At 43.3% G+C, this 16496-nt stretch overlaps 1 protein-coding gene across 2 annotated transcripts in view; it reads left to right on the top strand.

Moving 5' to 3' along the window:
- The window catches only part of PISD (phosphatidylserine decarboxylase), a 35280-nt gene that overhangs the window by 1322 nt on the left and 17462 nt on the right, over positions 1–16496 (top strand). Inside the window, exons 2-3 of one of the 2 annotated variants that reach the window (XM_090063485.1) lie at positions 1301–1398; positions 5618–5793. In XM_090063485.1, the coding sequence (XP_089919611.1) occupies positions 1301–1398; positions 5618–5793 (274 nt within the window). Of the gene's footprint in view, positions 1–1300; positions 1399–5617; positions 5794–12735; positions 12894–16496 lie in introns of those variants that run through there. The other variant, XM_090063486.1, reaches the window with a different exon arrangement.

Here is a 16496-nt window from a genome sequence, read left to right as displayed (position 1 = left end):
TACATTGCAGAATCTACCACCTGACTTGCAAGAAGCTGTGTGACTTGACCAGAGTGACTGAACTCTCCTTTCTCCATTGTAAGCCTTTCCTTCAGGTCTGAGTAGATGCATGTGGCAAAGTGAGTGGGTTTGTAGAAGCTACTTTTGGACTTCATGCTACATCTCCTTTCTGTTTGTAGGAAGCTCTGTCTCCACCATGCCAGGTTCCTCTGGCAGGATACAAGTAACTCTTGCTGACATCAGAGGCAGTTGTTTTGTATCCTGTCAGGGGAGAAATGGGCTCCAGGGTAAGCAGGACACCGTGTCTCACCTCACTATGCTCACTTTATAGAAAGGTGCAACCTGTGAGATGTGAATGTGTTGAATCCACATGTATGACTCTTAAGTTACTTTCTGTTGAATCTGCTAATGCCAATACATGTACAGTTTTACTGTGTTTACAATTACTGTGTTTGCCAGTCTGGCATCGCTGTTTCCCACACTTGCCACTGCAGTTGTTTATACGTGAATGCCTTGAACAATCATACCACAACTTGATTATGAAAAGTCTGGACCTAGGTAGTGTGTAAAACAGAAAATGCTGTCGCAGGTAGAAAAGCCATCCAACTATAACAGCCTATATTGTTCAGGCAGAACGGGAGTAGATTTCCCAGAGTGGCCATTTCCTACTGGCAGTGCTTTCAAAGTGAGTTGTATCTACAGTCACAAACATGCTGAAAATAGAAATGATAAAAGCCGTTAAGAAATTGTATCAATAAGCATATACCACAAAGTAGGCCTGCACCCTTCTCAAACACTATTCTAAGCCCCTTCCCCTGCCCAATCTGCTGCTCACCTTTCTGCTTCTTGCCCTATCTGCTACCATGCTGTCCCTTCCCTGATCTGCCATGTGCTACACATGGAAGCTGCCCCAGGTTGGCCACCCCTACACTAGAGATCTGAATAAATTCCCACACACATCCAGTAGTTCCCTTCAGAGGAGAATCCTTGTTAGAGTTAGCCTAAATGGGATATGACTCAGTGTTTTGAAAAGGTGGGAGAAATCCAGATAGAATGATTATTAATACACCCAGTCTTGTGGGAGATCTTGGTACTGAATCTCCCAGGGGTGGAGAAGAATGTAAAGATTATCTAGGAAAGGATAGGTTCAGTAGGACTTCCTTGATTAATCTGAGGAAATTATTTACTGATGTGCCATTTTTGCAATCTGAAGTTGCCAAAACATGTTAGTTTAGTGATCTAAAATTACTGATGGAGTTTGTCCATGTTTAGACACCTATTTCTTGTGTTTCATTTACAGTATGCCAATAGATTGGAGTTTTCCCAGGCATGAGAATCTTCTCTTGAGAAACACTCCAGTCTTCTGGAAACAGCCTACTTTCAGAACCCTTTTCAATGGTAAGTGAGGATCTCTTCCCCACCTGTGTTTCAGTTTCAGGACTCCAGCTTATCTCCAAATTCAGTACTTCAGAGCTGAACTAATAGGTGGTCATACATGGGTGAGAATTGTTGGGGAGTAGGACATTCGTATGACATAAAGGAACTGGAGAAAGTGTGTCTGGAAATCTTGCAAACGTCGATTCATCCTTTGTATGTGCCTCAATTTTCCTTTGAATCAAATGCAGAGAACTACCTATCACTTAGGAGTAAGATTTCATAGATTTCATAGACATTAGGGCTGGAAGGGACCTTGGAAGATCATTGAATCCAGCCCCTTGCCTGAGGGGCAGGAGGTCAGCTGGTGTCATAGGATCCCAGCAAGATACCTGCACATGTGTAGGTGCCCAACTTGACTAGGGTGACTCAATTTCCCTTTCTCCATTGCAAGCTTTTGCTTTGAGCCTGACTAGATGCTTAAACTTGTCTATGCATATATTCAGAGCTGGCTTGATGCCATCATATTGCTGCCATTAGTATACCTCATACAGTGCTCTGTTACCAGAAAGTTTAACTTCATTAAAAAAAACACTCCCTTGCACAATCCACTACAGATGGCTCATCTGGTAGACGTGGGCACAGTGGCTGATGCCCTAACTTCTTTCTCAGATCTCTGCAGTCTCTTGGTGCAACTAGCCTATGAACCACCACTGCACCAGATAGCCATTTATTGTCAGTCTCATCTCTGTAAGGATTATACTTGTCTCAGACTTTAGGACCAAGTCCCATACATCTATTGGCTTTACAGTTTGAAAACTCTTTCCCTTTATTTAGATACTGAGAAAAAGAACAAGGGAAGGATATCCCTTGTTTCACTCATGATGTGCAACTGAGTAGGCCCCTTGCCTGCCGCTGGCTGGAAGCGTTAGCTGAGGTCACATAACTACAGCTTACACGGACCCCCCACAACATCAGCCACCACCAAGACAACATGTCAGCTGAAGTTACAGAGACAGCTGTGTGTCATTTGAGGGAGATACTACCTCTCTTTAACTCACCATGGTTACTTTGATTTCTACTGTACATCAGAGAGACTGACTCAACCCTGGAGAAAAGTGTCTGGCAGGTCCAGCAGGGGATGAGCTAGGACATGGAAGTGAATGGCGCTTGAGTATTTGCTGCAACCTGTTTCAGAAGTCACACCTTCCCTTCCCTCCTCTCCCCCACTGGAACTTTTGGGTGCATGTATTGATATTCATGGTATGGAATGATCTCAGTCTATGCATACACTGCAGTAAGTGAGTCTACCGATGCATTATTACAGGCAACTCCAGATCCTTTGCACCCATCTCTGGCATAGGGTCTTGTCTTATCGAGTCTCATCCACACCTAAGTATGTTGGTGAAGCAAGTTTTCCACATGGGCATTTTTGTAAAACAGTTCAATTTTGAGGTGGACTATAATTGTGACATTATTCACCTGACACTAGACCAGCAATATTCTTCCAGCCCACCAAAGGGGAAAAAAATGAGAGTATCCCCTAAGGTGATTAGCCAGATGATATCATTCCATAGATAGAGACTATGCTACCAAGACGTGGTTGAGGAAAGAGATCCCACAGAGAAGAGTTCATCTAATGGTTGCATCCTTAGCTTATGGAAATACCCAAATCCTAGCTCACGCCTGGCTTGACCTGCCAGATGGATTTCCCCAAGGTTGAGTCAGTTTCTGAAAAGATGTGGGAATCAAACTGTCCAGACTACCTATGCCAGACTGCCAAACTGATTCCTGATGGAATATGATTGGCTTTAATGGGCTGGATAGATCAGACTTTCTACTGTATAGTCCTTCTACCAGCCTGTCCAACCCTGCGACTTTTAAATGGAGGCTGGGTTCACCTAAGCTCCTCTTCTGCCCTTGAGGGACTGCCTTTAAATTCAGCTAAAATTCTGTGTAGTTGAATAGAGTTCTGTAACCACAAAGCCACAGAAATCCTATGTTTCAGATGTTCTTACCTTTATTTGTAAGTGGATTGTCTTAAAACACAAGGGAATTGATTTGCTAATTCAACATCAAGTTAGTGGCTGAAGTGTTCTTATTATTCAGGAACTTCCTGGCTTCCAAGCCAGTGCCCTAGATCACACTGTCTTCTAAATGACAAACACTGGTGTTAAGTGAATTATAAGTAATTTTTCAAAGACCGGTATTAAGAATGTCTGAATTCCAAGACTCGGAACTGCCATCCTTTCAATGTTTACCTTAGAACCAGAAAAAATTCTGTGGTCACCCTTTTATAAGAAGATTGGCAAGAGGCAAGGTTATTAATGAGTAAGCTGACCTTTTGTATATCAGTTTAATAATTGGTTATACCTGCAACAGTTTTCTGAAGTTAAATTACTCTTGTGAATCTTTGTGGCCCAAGAACCAAGGCTAACAAGTCTGTCCTGTAGCTGTAGCTACAAATTTTGACAGTGATGTGAAAAGATTTGTATGGGTACAGTTAGAGAAGTCTGTGTAACAGCTTAATCTTGGATAATGACTTGGATACTAAAATGGTATGAATTATCACCATGAAACAGGAAGGATAATGTTGAGTTTTAAGCTGTGAAGTGATATATTTAATACAAGGATATCAGACTTTATTTTTGATGAATAAAGTCGAGAAAGCAACAATATACAGTTTGTCCTGTGAGTCATGTTACAACAAACAAGCTGTTTTTCCTGTATAAAAACAAAGTCTTCTCACTCCTGCTCAGAATCCCGTTACCATCTGGCTATAATGAAAGCTATGGGTGTTGGGACCCACACGTTGAGGGGCTATTTTGGAGTTTTTGATCTCTGAGGTCAATAGTGCTGATTTCTTCAAGGCAGGCTCTGTTAATCTCCCATCCTATTACCCAAACATATATCAGATGTTGAGCACAGCTGGTAAGGAAGAATAGAGACAGACCACTTAAGGATGGCAAAGCAGTGTAGAAAAGCAGGTAGATGGAATCCTCCTGCCCCCACTCCCCAACCCCTCCCCACCCAAAAATAGGGTGCCCAAACACAGAAGGTGGAAGAAAGTCATTTGAGGAGCAGAAGTAGGTAAATTAGAGAGGGAGTTCAGAAATGAACATAAAAGAGAAGACAGACACTGGATATCAATCAAGTAAAAAAGCCAAGCTGCATGTGTGTGGGTGGGGCCAGAGTTTTGGAGGTCATGCAGATTTCAAAGGAGAGCAAGAGAACTGGTGGGAGAAATATGGGCAGGATGCTAGAAAAAGTAATGAAATCTAAAATAAAAGCATAGTTGAAAAACAAACCCAATGTGCCAACAACTGTAGCTGATCAAACTTTCAGCTGGTTAAAACTGGGCTAACAAAACAGTGTTTGAGACCAGACCCTTTCTGAGGAGAGGGGTATAGCTCAGTTGTATATCATCACTTAATGCCCTGTGAAAGCACGCTAGGAATAACTGTGTTCAAATACAGTTGTAGGTTGAGTATTTCTCCTTGTAGTGCAGACAAATCCTTCGCCCTGACATTTCTGTCAAGAGTTCAGGTGCAATTTCCAGCTAACCCTATTGCTTTTTCTAAACTAGATCAGATGGTGTTTACCACTCCAATGTATTCTTAAAATTCAGGGGGAAATTCTGACTTATTAGTGGTGTTGTTAGTCAGGATCTTACCTGGATCAGCTGTTGGCTAACTTTCATATTTTGTGATACTACTGTTTAAAGTAAAATTCTGGACTTGTTCAGGAAAAATTATCAGCACCTTTCCTATGCATCAGTAGTGCATCATTTTCTTCATAGATTTCATAGATGTTAGGGCTGGAAGGGACCTTGCAAATCATCGAGTTCAGCCCCCTGCCCAAAGGGCAGGAAAGTCAGCTGGGGTCAGATGACCTCAGCAAGGGCATCAAACAAACAATCTAGGTGTAAACAAAATCCTTATAACTTCAGGAGATTCTGCTTCTAATATGGGTTTGTGTGATGCCTCATAACTTCAGCCATCCTTTTGGGTAGCGCCTGTTGGTGGTACAAACTAGCCACATGTTCACCTGATGCACATACATCAGAGGTTTGTATGCTTTCTGTGTGCTGATGGTGACGTGGCTTTTAGGCATACTTAGTGACTTGACACCTCAAAACATTCTTTGTGTCTAATCTGACTTCCCCAGTCCCCTCAAAACTTTTAGCGTTGTCTTTACTCTGTATCTGTTCTATTTTCTAAAGATCTTTCTCTCTTTATTCTAGACAAGAGAAAACTTCATACTGCTGCAGTTGGGCATATTTTCCGTCTGCGCCCCTTCCATTTCCTGGTGGCTACAGGTGGGGGATATGCCGGATACAGAAAATATGAGAATTATAAGGTGGAGCAGCTGGAGAAAATGGGTTTAGAGGTGCCAGCCAAACTCGCAAGAGAATGGGAGGTAGGATACTTTCAGCGAGTTTGTACTGTACACTATGTTTTGCTCCTTTCCGCTTTCCATTCAACAAAGGGAAAAATCTGTTGCTCTACTGTGAGTGGCTTTTCTGGCAGATAGATGGCATAAAGCTGCTTTTCTTATCTTCTACTTCTGCTTTTGCAGCCAATGTAATGGCATGTTAGGAACTGCAGATGTCTCTTGCCTCTTAGTACAGCTCCAACTGTCCTACTGCTCCCTGTAACAGAAGCAGCTTGGACAGTTTGTCTACTTCAGCCTGTATCTTACAGCTACAACGAAGAGCGGACTGGCAGGCAAAGCATAATGCACCGGTTGGCAGAGATTTTGGAGAAACTTCAGTCCTTGTGCTTAGTAAAAGAAATCTGTTCATATCTCAGCCTTCCAGTAAACTTTCATTCCAACCGAATTGGTAGCATCTCTTAAAATTTTTAATTTACTTAAAAATATACTGACAATCCTATATTGGCATGAAGTCTAGATACTCAAAACAGACTTTAGACTATTTATAATTAAAGCAGGTGGTCTGTAAGTGATAGTAACACCATTCTGCATAACAGATATGAGCACTTAAAAAGAGTTAGCACTGAGCGTGTTACTCTAGTGCAAGGGCTGGCAACCCACAGAGCTGGGGGGCTTCAGTGGTGGTGTTTGGCAGCAGGTTGCGTCTGAGCACTGGGGAGAAGCAGAAGCAGCAGCTAGATCCTAGTGCTGGCTTACCTCAGACCCAAGCTGGTTAATTTTGGGCTGCTGCCGGAAAACATTGCTGACTGCTGCTCTAGGCCAGTAACAGCTCTGGCTAGAGCATGTGTAGAAGCTTGCTTCAGCCCCTAGGTGGAGGAGGTGGAGTCAGGAGTTGCTAGGTCTAAGTCTCCCTTTTGCTGTTGACTCATAATATGACTGACCACGTCACTTAATTTTTCTCTGCCTTTATTTTTCCCCCTGTAAAATGTGCCTAATTATCATTTTCCTCACAGGGGAGTTCAGACTGAGTGAATATATGTGGGAAGGTTTGAGATTCTAGGATAGCCAGTCCCACGCAGACATGTTTGCAGTGCAGAATTCACATAGATGCAATTCTTACCCAAGTGCGTGTGGGCACATGCTGAGAACTGTTTCCTGTAGGGCAATGCCTGAATCCCTAATGAGTCTAGATTATCTACAGCCTCAAGTGAAGCTCATTCCTTTCTTCCAGGTGCCAGCAATTCTAGGTCTTCAGTGTTGTCACTCTGTGAAGAAGAATGCAAACTAGCTTCATAGTCATGCCATAGTAATCAAAGTGACTTAATCGGAGCCATACATTGAGAGAAATTACACAACCCTTTATAGCTGTCATATCTTCTACAGTTCCATGATAGTTTAAAATACTGTATTTTCCTGTTGGTAAAATGCATTTTCCCTGCCAAAAAGGAGGTCTAAAAGTGAAGAGTTTTTATATGTGAAAGTTGTGGGATGAAAAATTATTGAATTTGAATATGGTAGATTGAAGACAGCACCATAATCTTGTCCTGGTGGTCAGTCCCCAGGGGTCCTATAAAGTCTGGAGATGCCAGTGAGAATTGGCAGGTCCAGGTGAGAACCCAGCAAGTAGAGGCATATGTGACAGTAGTCATTTCTACACATAGCCCTGATGGGGCCTGGGGCCTACTGTGTTGCCTTGAGGGGCTGCTGGGGAAAAATGTGGGGAAGAAAGTTGTAGTTGCCCACTTTCCATTCCTCCATCTGTCCCCATGTGTGTCCTGGGCCAGCCTCCAGGGCCTTGCCATCCATAGTGGTCCAGCCGTGAGAAACCCTACTTCTCCCTGCCTTGTGGTCTGAGAAGGGTCAACTCTGTGAGGGGGACTTTCTCACTAACTCTGTCCTCATGCTCTTCACCTCCCTGCTGTCCTCTCCATCAGTTGCCTTGAAGGCATATGTGAGAGATCCCCCTCATCCCACAATCACACCGGACGTGGAATTTTTTATCAATGCTGTCCTTTTTTGGGAGGGTGCATCTTATACACTGAAAAAGACATGAATTATTTTGGTTTGTTTTGCTACTAAACACACAATGAGGTGACTGCATGTTACTTTTCCCCCAGCCCCTTTCTGTGAGTGAATAAGTATGACATTTCTGAAAGTCGGGGGCTGACAGGGTAGGCCAGTGCAGAGAATATTCCTTTACCCTTCCTGAGCACTGGCTGTTTGGGGGGAGCTTTGGCCATATGTTTACTAGGGTCTAGACTGGAATCTCTAAACTCATTTTCACTTGTGACCTAAATCAGATTTGATGGCAGAGTCCAGATGTGAACAGCTTGAGTTGTAAAAGTTGCTGAGGAATTTATGTGTTCACACTGCCTTCCTTTCCCAACTTAATGCAGTTCATTTTGAACTGGATCAGGAAAGACTTTATGGCTTGATGCAACAGGGACATGTACAGTTCTGCTGAGTATACACTGTTTAAAAAGACACTGTCAAGGCATTTTCCACCGTCATAATGATAAGAAAGCAACTTCTTTTTACTGTTGAGAAACACAGTGGAAATGTGAAACAGGGCTGTTTCCTTTGGTTTTCTTCACACACTAGTTTTCTTCTTTTGGACTAATACACAGGCTTGTTTTCACTGGTTTGCTGCTCGGTTCTGAGCTGCTAGTACAGGTTTAGCCTTAGTGGAACCAAGCACTTAAGGATTTATTTGTTCAGTGGGGAATTGCATGAAGAATTTCAAACAGATAAGCCTCCAAGTGGGACAGGCAAATACCAATGTGCCATGCTGGCAGGTTCCTCTGCCCCCCTTCTTGTATATACTGTGCTGGTTTAGGCTCCCCTGAATGTGTCCTTTGGAAGAAACCCTGCCAGTTAGGAGGGAAGAAATATGGGGGGTGGGAGAGGAAGGGAAACTACTTTCAAGCTTCCCCACGGGTGTTACAAAGGTGCATTCAACCAAAAATATACCTGTACTGTTTCTTTCCCTGGAAATGTGCCTGTTTTGGCTGACTTGTCTACATTATTCCTTCTGTGCATTTTTGAAATCACGGGAAGCAAACTTGGGATAGCAGAGAAGGGGAATATCTCCATGTTTACGATTGTGGATTGGCAGAAAGAGAGTGCAGTCATGTGGGGTAGATGGGTCTGAAAGGCTGTAGTGTGGCTATGTAGAAAGCAGCAGCAGCTGCACACGCTTTTGAATAGTATTAGCCTGAACCTGTGACTGACTTCCTGATTCCACATTTCCTGAATTCTATGTGTACAGATGAGATAACCTAGGTCAGAGTGTGCTTGACCTGCTAGTTCCACATGGAAGGTAGATTCTTCTGCTTCTGCAGAAAAGGCAGTGGCAGAAGTAATATACAAGCAACGAGTCCTCTCCCCACTGCAGATTACCTTATTGTGGTGTCTGGAGCATCTGAGGTGACTTTTATACACCATTCTGACAGAGAAGCAGCAGTTCTGGACCACCTGCCAATGAGTTAAAGAATAAAAGCTAATATTTCTGCATGCATATGGCCTCCATCACTATAATGTCCAAGTCCTTCCCAGTGTGTAAAAGTAGGTGCTGGCCATATTATGCTGTAAAAACTAACGAAAGCAGCTCCAAACAGGAATGCTGTCAAGAGTAAAAATCCTTTTTATCATGACTATGTTTAGTTGTCTTCCTTTAAAGTACAAACATAATATTGGCACAAAAACAAGATGATCTTTATCTTAAATACAATAGCCCACAATTAAAACAACAGCCAGGACTGACAGTTATTTAAACCTTTCCAAAATCCCCCAATTTAGTATAGAATAATTACTTCAACATTATTTGCACTGTTTTTCAATAGGTTGTTTCTGTATGTACTAAGGAGTACACTTGGTGTCTTAGTATTGTTTTGCTCTGTATGAATCAATTGACCTGGGTCAGAAATACAGTCCTGAAAGTGCCACCATTTGCTAAAATGTGAACTTTGATTTCTCTATGTGGTTGTTGTATTTCCATTGAAATGAAGTGTTCTGTGTGATGAGCAGAAAGATGCTTATTTTTTGTGCTAGTCTTTAAGAGTGTACCTCCTTTGAGAGCTTATTTTTAATTCTATTTAGCAAAGTTTCTATTAATCATTCACAATTAGAAATAATCTAAAAAAGTAACCAGCAATTGCATATCAGCAATTAGTTCTTTGTGAATTCTTTTAAGTTGTATCAGTGTATCCAGGTACTGAATTGATTTATCTGAAGCAACACATACATATGTAATCAGAATCTGTAGAAGTTTCCTCTATTTAATATGCCTCCCTTAGGTACGTCTTCAAAGCTGCCATGAAAGATGCATGATTAAGATTTCCTACAATACACTAAACAAGGGCTTGAATGTTTAATATAATTTTCAAAGGGTTTGATTAATTTCTTCTAATGATTCCCTCACCAAAGCACTAGATCAGTCCTGTGGGGAAGAGATGTACTCTACAGGTAAAGTTTTAAAGTTCAAGTTATACAGATCTCAGTTGCATGTCATGATTGATGCTGCACACGCAGTTAGTCATTTTTACTTTCTGCCTCTCCTACCCTGAATAATGCTGGTTGTGAGGATGTCCCTGCAGGAATGTGTTTATATTATTTTGACTGACCATTTTGATAAATCCAAAAAATATTCCTATTTGTATTTGTATGCAAACACTTTGTAAGAAAGAATCTTTATTGGTTTGTGTCTGCCTTCCCTTATGTTCTCATGAATTTCCCCTATTTATCAAAAGGACCAGGAACCACTGGCTCTTCAGCGTGGACTTTTTTTCCTTTAATTTTCCTAGAGACATTATGTGGCTAATAGCTTGATCTGATCAACACATTAGTGTATGTCTTGTTGTGAGCACTGGTGGGATTAGCTTCCATTTAATTAGATGAGGCAAAGCAGACAGCTGTGAACTGAACAGGTAAGATATTTATCATATGGGTGGAAGGAGGGATTTGAGGCAATGAGCACCAGTCTATCAGGGAATGTTTTTTGATGCGTTTCTGCACAGCATCCATGGTGCATGCTAACTGGAGGCAGTTGCATTCTCTGCTGGATACTGTGGCAGTGTTGATATACCGATAGCATAATTTACACAGATAAAACCTTGGCCAAAGAGTGAGTTTGGATAAACAGCGTGACACAGTGACCAGAGTTTAACTAGAGAGGGAGGAATTCTTTGCTGCCAATACTGCCTGTGTATCTTGGGGTTTTTTTACTTCAGATGTGATATGCAATGTTGCATTTGTGTGTAACAGTAAGACTGAACCTTTCAGTGGTGGTGCTGGTCTGTAGTGACCCCTAGAACTGTGTATGGACAATAGCTTGATGTTCTAGCTCACCATATGCAGGCACCTCAGCTGCTTGGCTTCGGAAGTGCAGGGTACCCAGAGTTTCTTCAGGTCAATGAGCAATGATGGTTAGAAGCAGAAAGATCATTCTGGAATGCTGTGTTGGGGCTGTCCGATTTAGGAGCTTGGGGCTGCACCAGCAGGGGCTATGGACCCCCTTTGCATGCCCACCTGCAAGCTCCCCCATTCCCCAAGGTTTTTCCCCCATCAGACTGCTGCACCATGAGTGGGCACCCCTTCTTTCTTTGCTGCTGGCCACACCGGAGGCTCCCCAGCAGTGCAAGCTATACTGAACCTCACCCCACGGGGTGGGGGCAGAAAGTGAAAGCCAGAAAATGGAGGGGGAGTCTGGAGACCCTGATTGCAGCAGCTGGCGTAATAAGGGAAATAGCAGCTGGAAGGAGTCTGGGGGCTGTAGATCAACCCCTTGCAGCCCCCAGGCCACCAGTTGGGACAGCCCTGCTCTGTGCCAGCAAGCGACACAGGGCTTCCCAGCACCAGTCTGGTAAAGGAACACATCATCTAGTGGGGACACAGGTTTTGGTAGCAGCGTATTGCATAGTGGGTGATCCTGACTCTTAAGGCAGCCTGGGAAAGGGTCAACAGAAAATCCTCCACTGGAGATTTAGTACTCAGTCTGCTCTAATTCTCAGTCCAGTTGGCCTGTTTGTGTCTTGGACTTACTCCTTTCTTGTGATGCCAGAATCTTGTGTGGGGAGCTGTTGTTATACAGAAGCAATCCCTGGCACCTAGCAGAGCAGTAGATGTGTACTGTGGGGCAGATCGGGAGATTTCAACAGCAAAAGCAGAAAGAGGAAAAGTGTTTTTCCAGCAAATTTGTCCCCATATTTCAGCCAATCCAAGAATATTGTAAGTTTCAGTGTAATGTTCAAACAATTCAGAGAGAAAGTTTGTGTGTAATTAAGTCCCTTCCATGGCATAAGAGTCTTTCTATTTAAATGTGTGTCACTGGGATTGTGGAGTAAAGTATCTGAATGTTCTGAAGGGTTCATACTAATACTGTATGTCCTCAGAGGCTGGGAACGTTTACGTCCAGGTTTCCGTTACTTGTCAGTAATCCACAGCAGAAAATTTGACCTAGATCATCCTATATACATGTTCTTCCATCCTCGAGGTATGAAATGTAAGCTCTGGTCTGCAAGATTGTTCTGTAATGATTCCTGGTGGTGCTTTGTTCAGTGTAGTTTTTAAATGCGTCTCTTTGGGAAACTGTTCCCGATTTGGGAAACTGTTCTCACTGTTAGAAACTGCATCAAGTGTTCAGCCTAAAATGTATGTTCTCACATGTTCTAATCTGACGGATGATTTGTGAGAGAGGCCTGGCTACTTTAGTATGAGTCTGCTGTTTTGTTAAGTGCTGGGAAGTGCTTCCAAGTAATTTAGGGGAAGTGAGAAATGATGTTGCCATGGAGTCTTCTCTCTCCCTTCTCTCTCTTCTTTCAGTTTTTCCTGTCTTGTCTCCGCCTCTTAAAGAGGCACAGGAGAGTTGGGGCTTTGTGAAAAGGCAGCTGCTTTTGATGATTATTGGGGCTTCCTTAAGAGTTCTCACTTGGGAGCCTGAATGGCTGAAATATGAGCTGAACAGGAGGTCCCAGTGGTCTGTGCTTCTATCTTAACGCAAGGAGCCGGTCAGCACTGGCAATCAGACGGTGCCAACTGCCTGAGATCTCAGAGGCTGCTCTCCTGGGACTCATCCTCCCAGGCTTCTAGAAGATTATTTGGCCATCAGCAAACAGCAGCAGCTACAGGTGAAACCTTCCCCTGAGTGGGAAACAAATTGTTACTGTAGTTTAGCCAAGTGTAGTTTTTGTGCTGAGGTGTGGCTACCCTCTGTAACTTTGCCCAGGTTTTAAACTGTTAGAAACATGATAGTATGAGAGGGGATTGTGTTATGGACTGTTTGAGAGGGGAGGAGGATTTCAAGGTGGAAACGAGTTTAGAGAACTAGCTTCTGTGTTATCTGTGGGTGGTTTTCAAAAAATGAGCTTGCAATGGAGTTAGCACTTTGACTCTGTACAGGGGCGGATGTACACATAGCAGACAAAGAACAAAGATTGCTGTTAGTCATCCTCCTGATTTGCATGCCTCTCCATATGTGAAGGCTTAGCTTTCTTTGTGAATCCCTCCAGGGTGCTGGGTCAGTAGGATTCAGTGTTGTCCTACCATGCTGGCTCTTGGTATTTTTTCAAGGACCTAGCACTATGCCAGTGAATTGTGATTGGAGTTGGGACTTCTTTTGGGTGGGGTTTGGCATCATTTGGGTGTCCTGGCAGATGGGCATTGGCAGCCTAGTGTGTGGCTAAGATCTGGTGATGGTCCCATAGGATCATGTTCTCCACAGAAGTTGTCTAGCTGAAGAAACCTTGCTTAAGTCTTTTCTTTTACTCTTCCAACAGAGCAACCTCACAGCCTGCAGACTTACTTAAATGTAACGGGTACATCAAAAGTCACTGGTAGAAAACAGAGCTATGAAGACTGTTGGGGGTCACAAATGACTGGTTTAGGGTGGTGTCCTAGGGTTATAGGGTGGGGTGAACACTTCAGTACATATGACTTCTGTCAGGCACAGATTAATTTTTTTCCCCTTTTTGTGCACCAGCCTGTATAAATTTTTCCAGAACATTTTATGGGGGGTTGGAAATCCATTGTTTTGTTTACCCGTCTTGGAAACTCCTAAAAACGGTAGGGAGAGCCAAGTGACTGTCACATTTTAGCAGATAAAAGCAGGAAAACTGTGAAGGAACCAAAACAGGCTTCCCTGGGAGTTAGCCTCTGCAGCTGCCAGAACTGGTGTCCAGTCTCAGGTAAGAATGTGGAGACTTTGGGATGCAGCGAGACCAAGGTGGACTCCAAGGAGCACCACTTATTAGTCACTGTTCTCTTGGCATTTCAGGAAAGATGAGAAAGTTGAAAAGTCAGAGCATTAGAAATCTCTGCAAAATGTAAAGGTTGAGTTGTACCAGCATTAACAGAGTACATAGTTTCTGTGTTAGCAGTCACAAAAACTTTAGTCAGGCTCAGGAGTTACACGTGAGCTTGTGCTACTTTTTTGTTGAGTTTCCAACTCTGGACTCTTAAGTACTTAAGAATTTTCCTTTCCAGAAGAAAAGTAAAAATCAACCACCCGTTCCTCAATGTGCTTTTATTTTAGATGCCTCTTACTCCAGCAGAGACTGGGTTTATAGATTTCTAGGGTGAAAGATACTTGTTCAGTGTTTGAAATGGAAGATGGATTATAAAAGTGGAGAGTTTAAAATACTACAGATGTTAAGAGTTGTCCTGTGGCTTTACAGGAGTAGAGAGATCAATAATTAGTTAAGAAAAACTGCAGTTTTTAGAGATGATAAACAAATATTTCTTGGCCTTTCCAAAATGCTGATTTCTTTCACTGAATCTAAATGGTGACTTTAGTTTCCATTTAACCCCCCCCCCCAAAAAAAAACAAACAAACAAATTAATTACAAAAACTTCTTGAGGGAGGGGGAATTGTGGGAAGGCTTTTTGGGGAGAGGGAGCAGATGGAGAATTCTAGAAGCTATAGGTGGAAAAAGCCTCCCCGAACTGGGATATGTAACTTGTTTCCTAGCAGGCGCTGACAAATTCACAAAGGTTAGGGGATTGCAGGCTTTCTGGGAAGGGACACGCAGTCCCTTAACAATCATGTGACTCCCACAAAAGCCAATCTGCATCCAGGTTCCCCCAATGCCTGAAAGGATTTTTGTTTTGCTCTTAAAGTAGCAGAGATCCTGATTGGCTGCTGTGGAGGGTATTGTTTCTGCTGCGGGACTACCCCACAGCAGAGCTGGAGGGGAAGAGGGATTTCTTTTTCAATATATACATACGTTCAAACAGAGAGAACTGGCAGTGCCCGAGGGAAAGGGATGAAGCTTTGATGATGAGCTGCCACATGCCACTAAGAGTACGTCTTTCTGGCACAGGCAGGCAATTTCCCTGCCAGAACTGTCCCCCCTTTCACTCTCCCCCAATTTACTGCTTGGTATTTTCTGGTGTGCTTCTTGGGTGGGATCAGTTCAACAGCAGAGCCGCTTGCAGACATCTATTTTAAGTTATGTCAGATATTTCTAAGTGGTAGTACTGGTGCCAAATGCAGGGAGTAGGAAGGGAGGGCTTCTGGCCCTCGGGCTAGCAGATCCCAAGTCCAGCAATGCACACATGATTTGAAAATTGACATTTCTTAATCGTGGTCTCAGAGTCCTACAAATCCCCTGGTTTAGTGTTTTGGAGTCTTGAGAGGAAGGGCTTGAAGCAGTAATGAGAAGACAAGTAATTAAATGAGGTCACTGGATTTGATGCTTATGTGAACTGACAGAGCAGAGTGGAGTTGCATAGCTGACAGATTAGCTGTTCATTATTAGATAATAATTCCCCTTTGGGGATTTGTGCCTCAGGCAGTCCCTGTTTCTTTCATTTGCTTACAAGGGATTCTGGGGCAGTTGGGCAGGTGGGGTTGGTTGGAGGTGAAGCCTTCTTGCCTATCCAGAGCACTGGATAGGCAAGAAGGTCCAAACTGTCCTCAGGTCCTCCAGTACAGTAGCTAGTGATATGTTGATGTGCCATGTGTGCTTGTACATTAGTTTTTAAGCAGGTTTTTGTCATGGGCCTTGGACCTGTTTCTTGGTGGGCATAAAGGGTCGACCAGAACAGAATTTCTGAGAAACAAAAGACTTGTCACCTACATGGTTCATGGAGAAAGGGATGCATACTGCATTGATATCCATCTCTCCCTGCAGTTTACCAAGCAGAGAGTTTCTCTTGTATCATGGGGTGCCTGTAAATGTGCAGGGATGCTGCTCTGACGCGCTGTAATTACAGTGCCTTGGCGCAGACTTGATTAATTTAATCTTCTGGAGTATGCTAATTAGCATGCGCCAGCAGCCTCCACTTCTCCTGCATTCAGTGTTCCCATTCTTCAAAATGGGCACTTTAACTAAAACTTGTTGAACAAGCTTTAGTTATAGCGCCCTGCTGCCATTTTGAAGCACGGGATGCTGAATACACAAAATGCTGTGGGCACTTTAATTAGAGCGGCTCTCAAGGGTGCTCTACTTAAAGTGCCCCCCTCTCCCCAATCCCTGGAGCATGTATAAAGACGCCTATGGATTCTTGCCCTAGAGGGTAGTAGTCACCATCACAAATTCCTTTCCCACCTACAGTAGTGCCACCATAAAACAGTGCTGTGTTCCAGTGCTTGTTCAGTCCTGGGGTGCAAGTTGGTTGTTTCATTCTCCTCGTGCTTCTTTAGCACCTTGTGGAAATAAAAACCCAGTCCCGCAGTCTAGGATGTACACGTGCTTGGGGTGGGGAGCATCAGTTGGGAAGCTTCCATTAGA

Source organism: Crocodylus siamensis, chromosome 9, assembly GCF_052110815.1.
Source record: "Crocodylus siamensis isolate JL-2025a chromosome 9, ASM5211081v1, whole genome shotgun sequence".
NCBI classification, from domain to species: Eukaryota; Metazoa; Chordata; order Crocodylia; family Crocodylidae; genus Crocodylus; species Crocodylus siamensis.
This window is presented reverse-complemented; position numbering and strand designations above follow the sequence as displayed.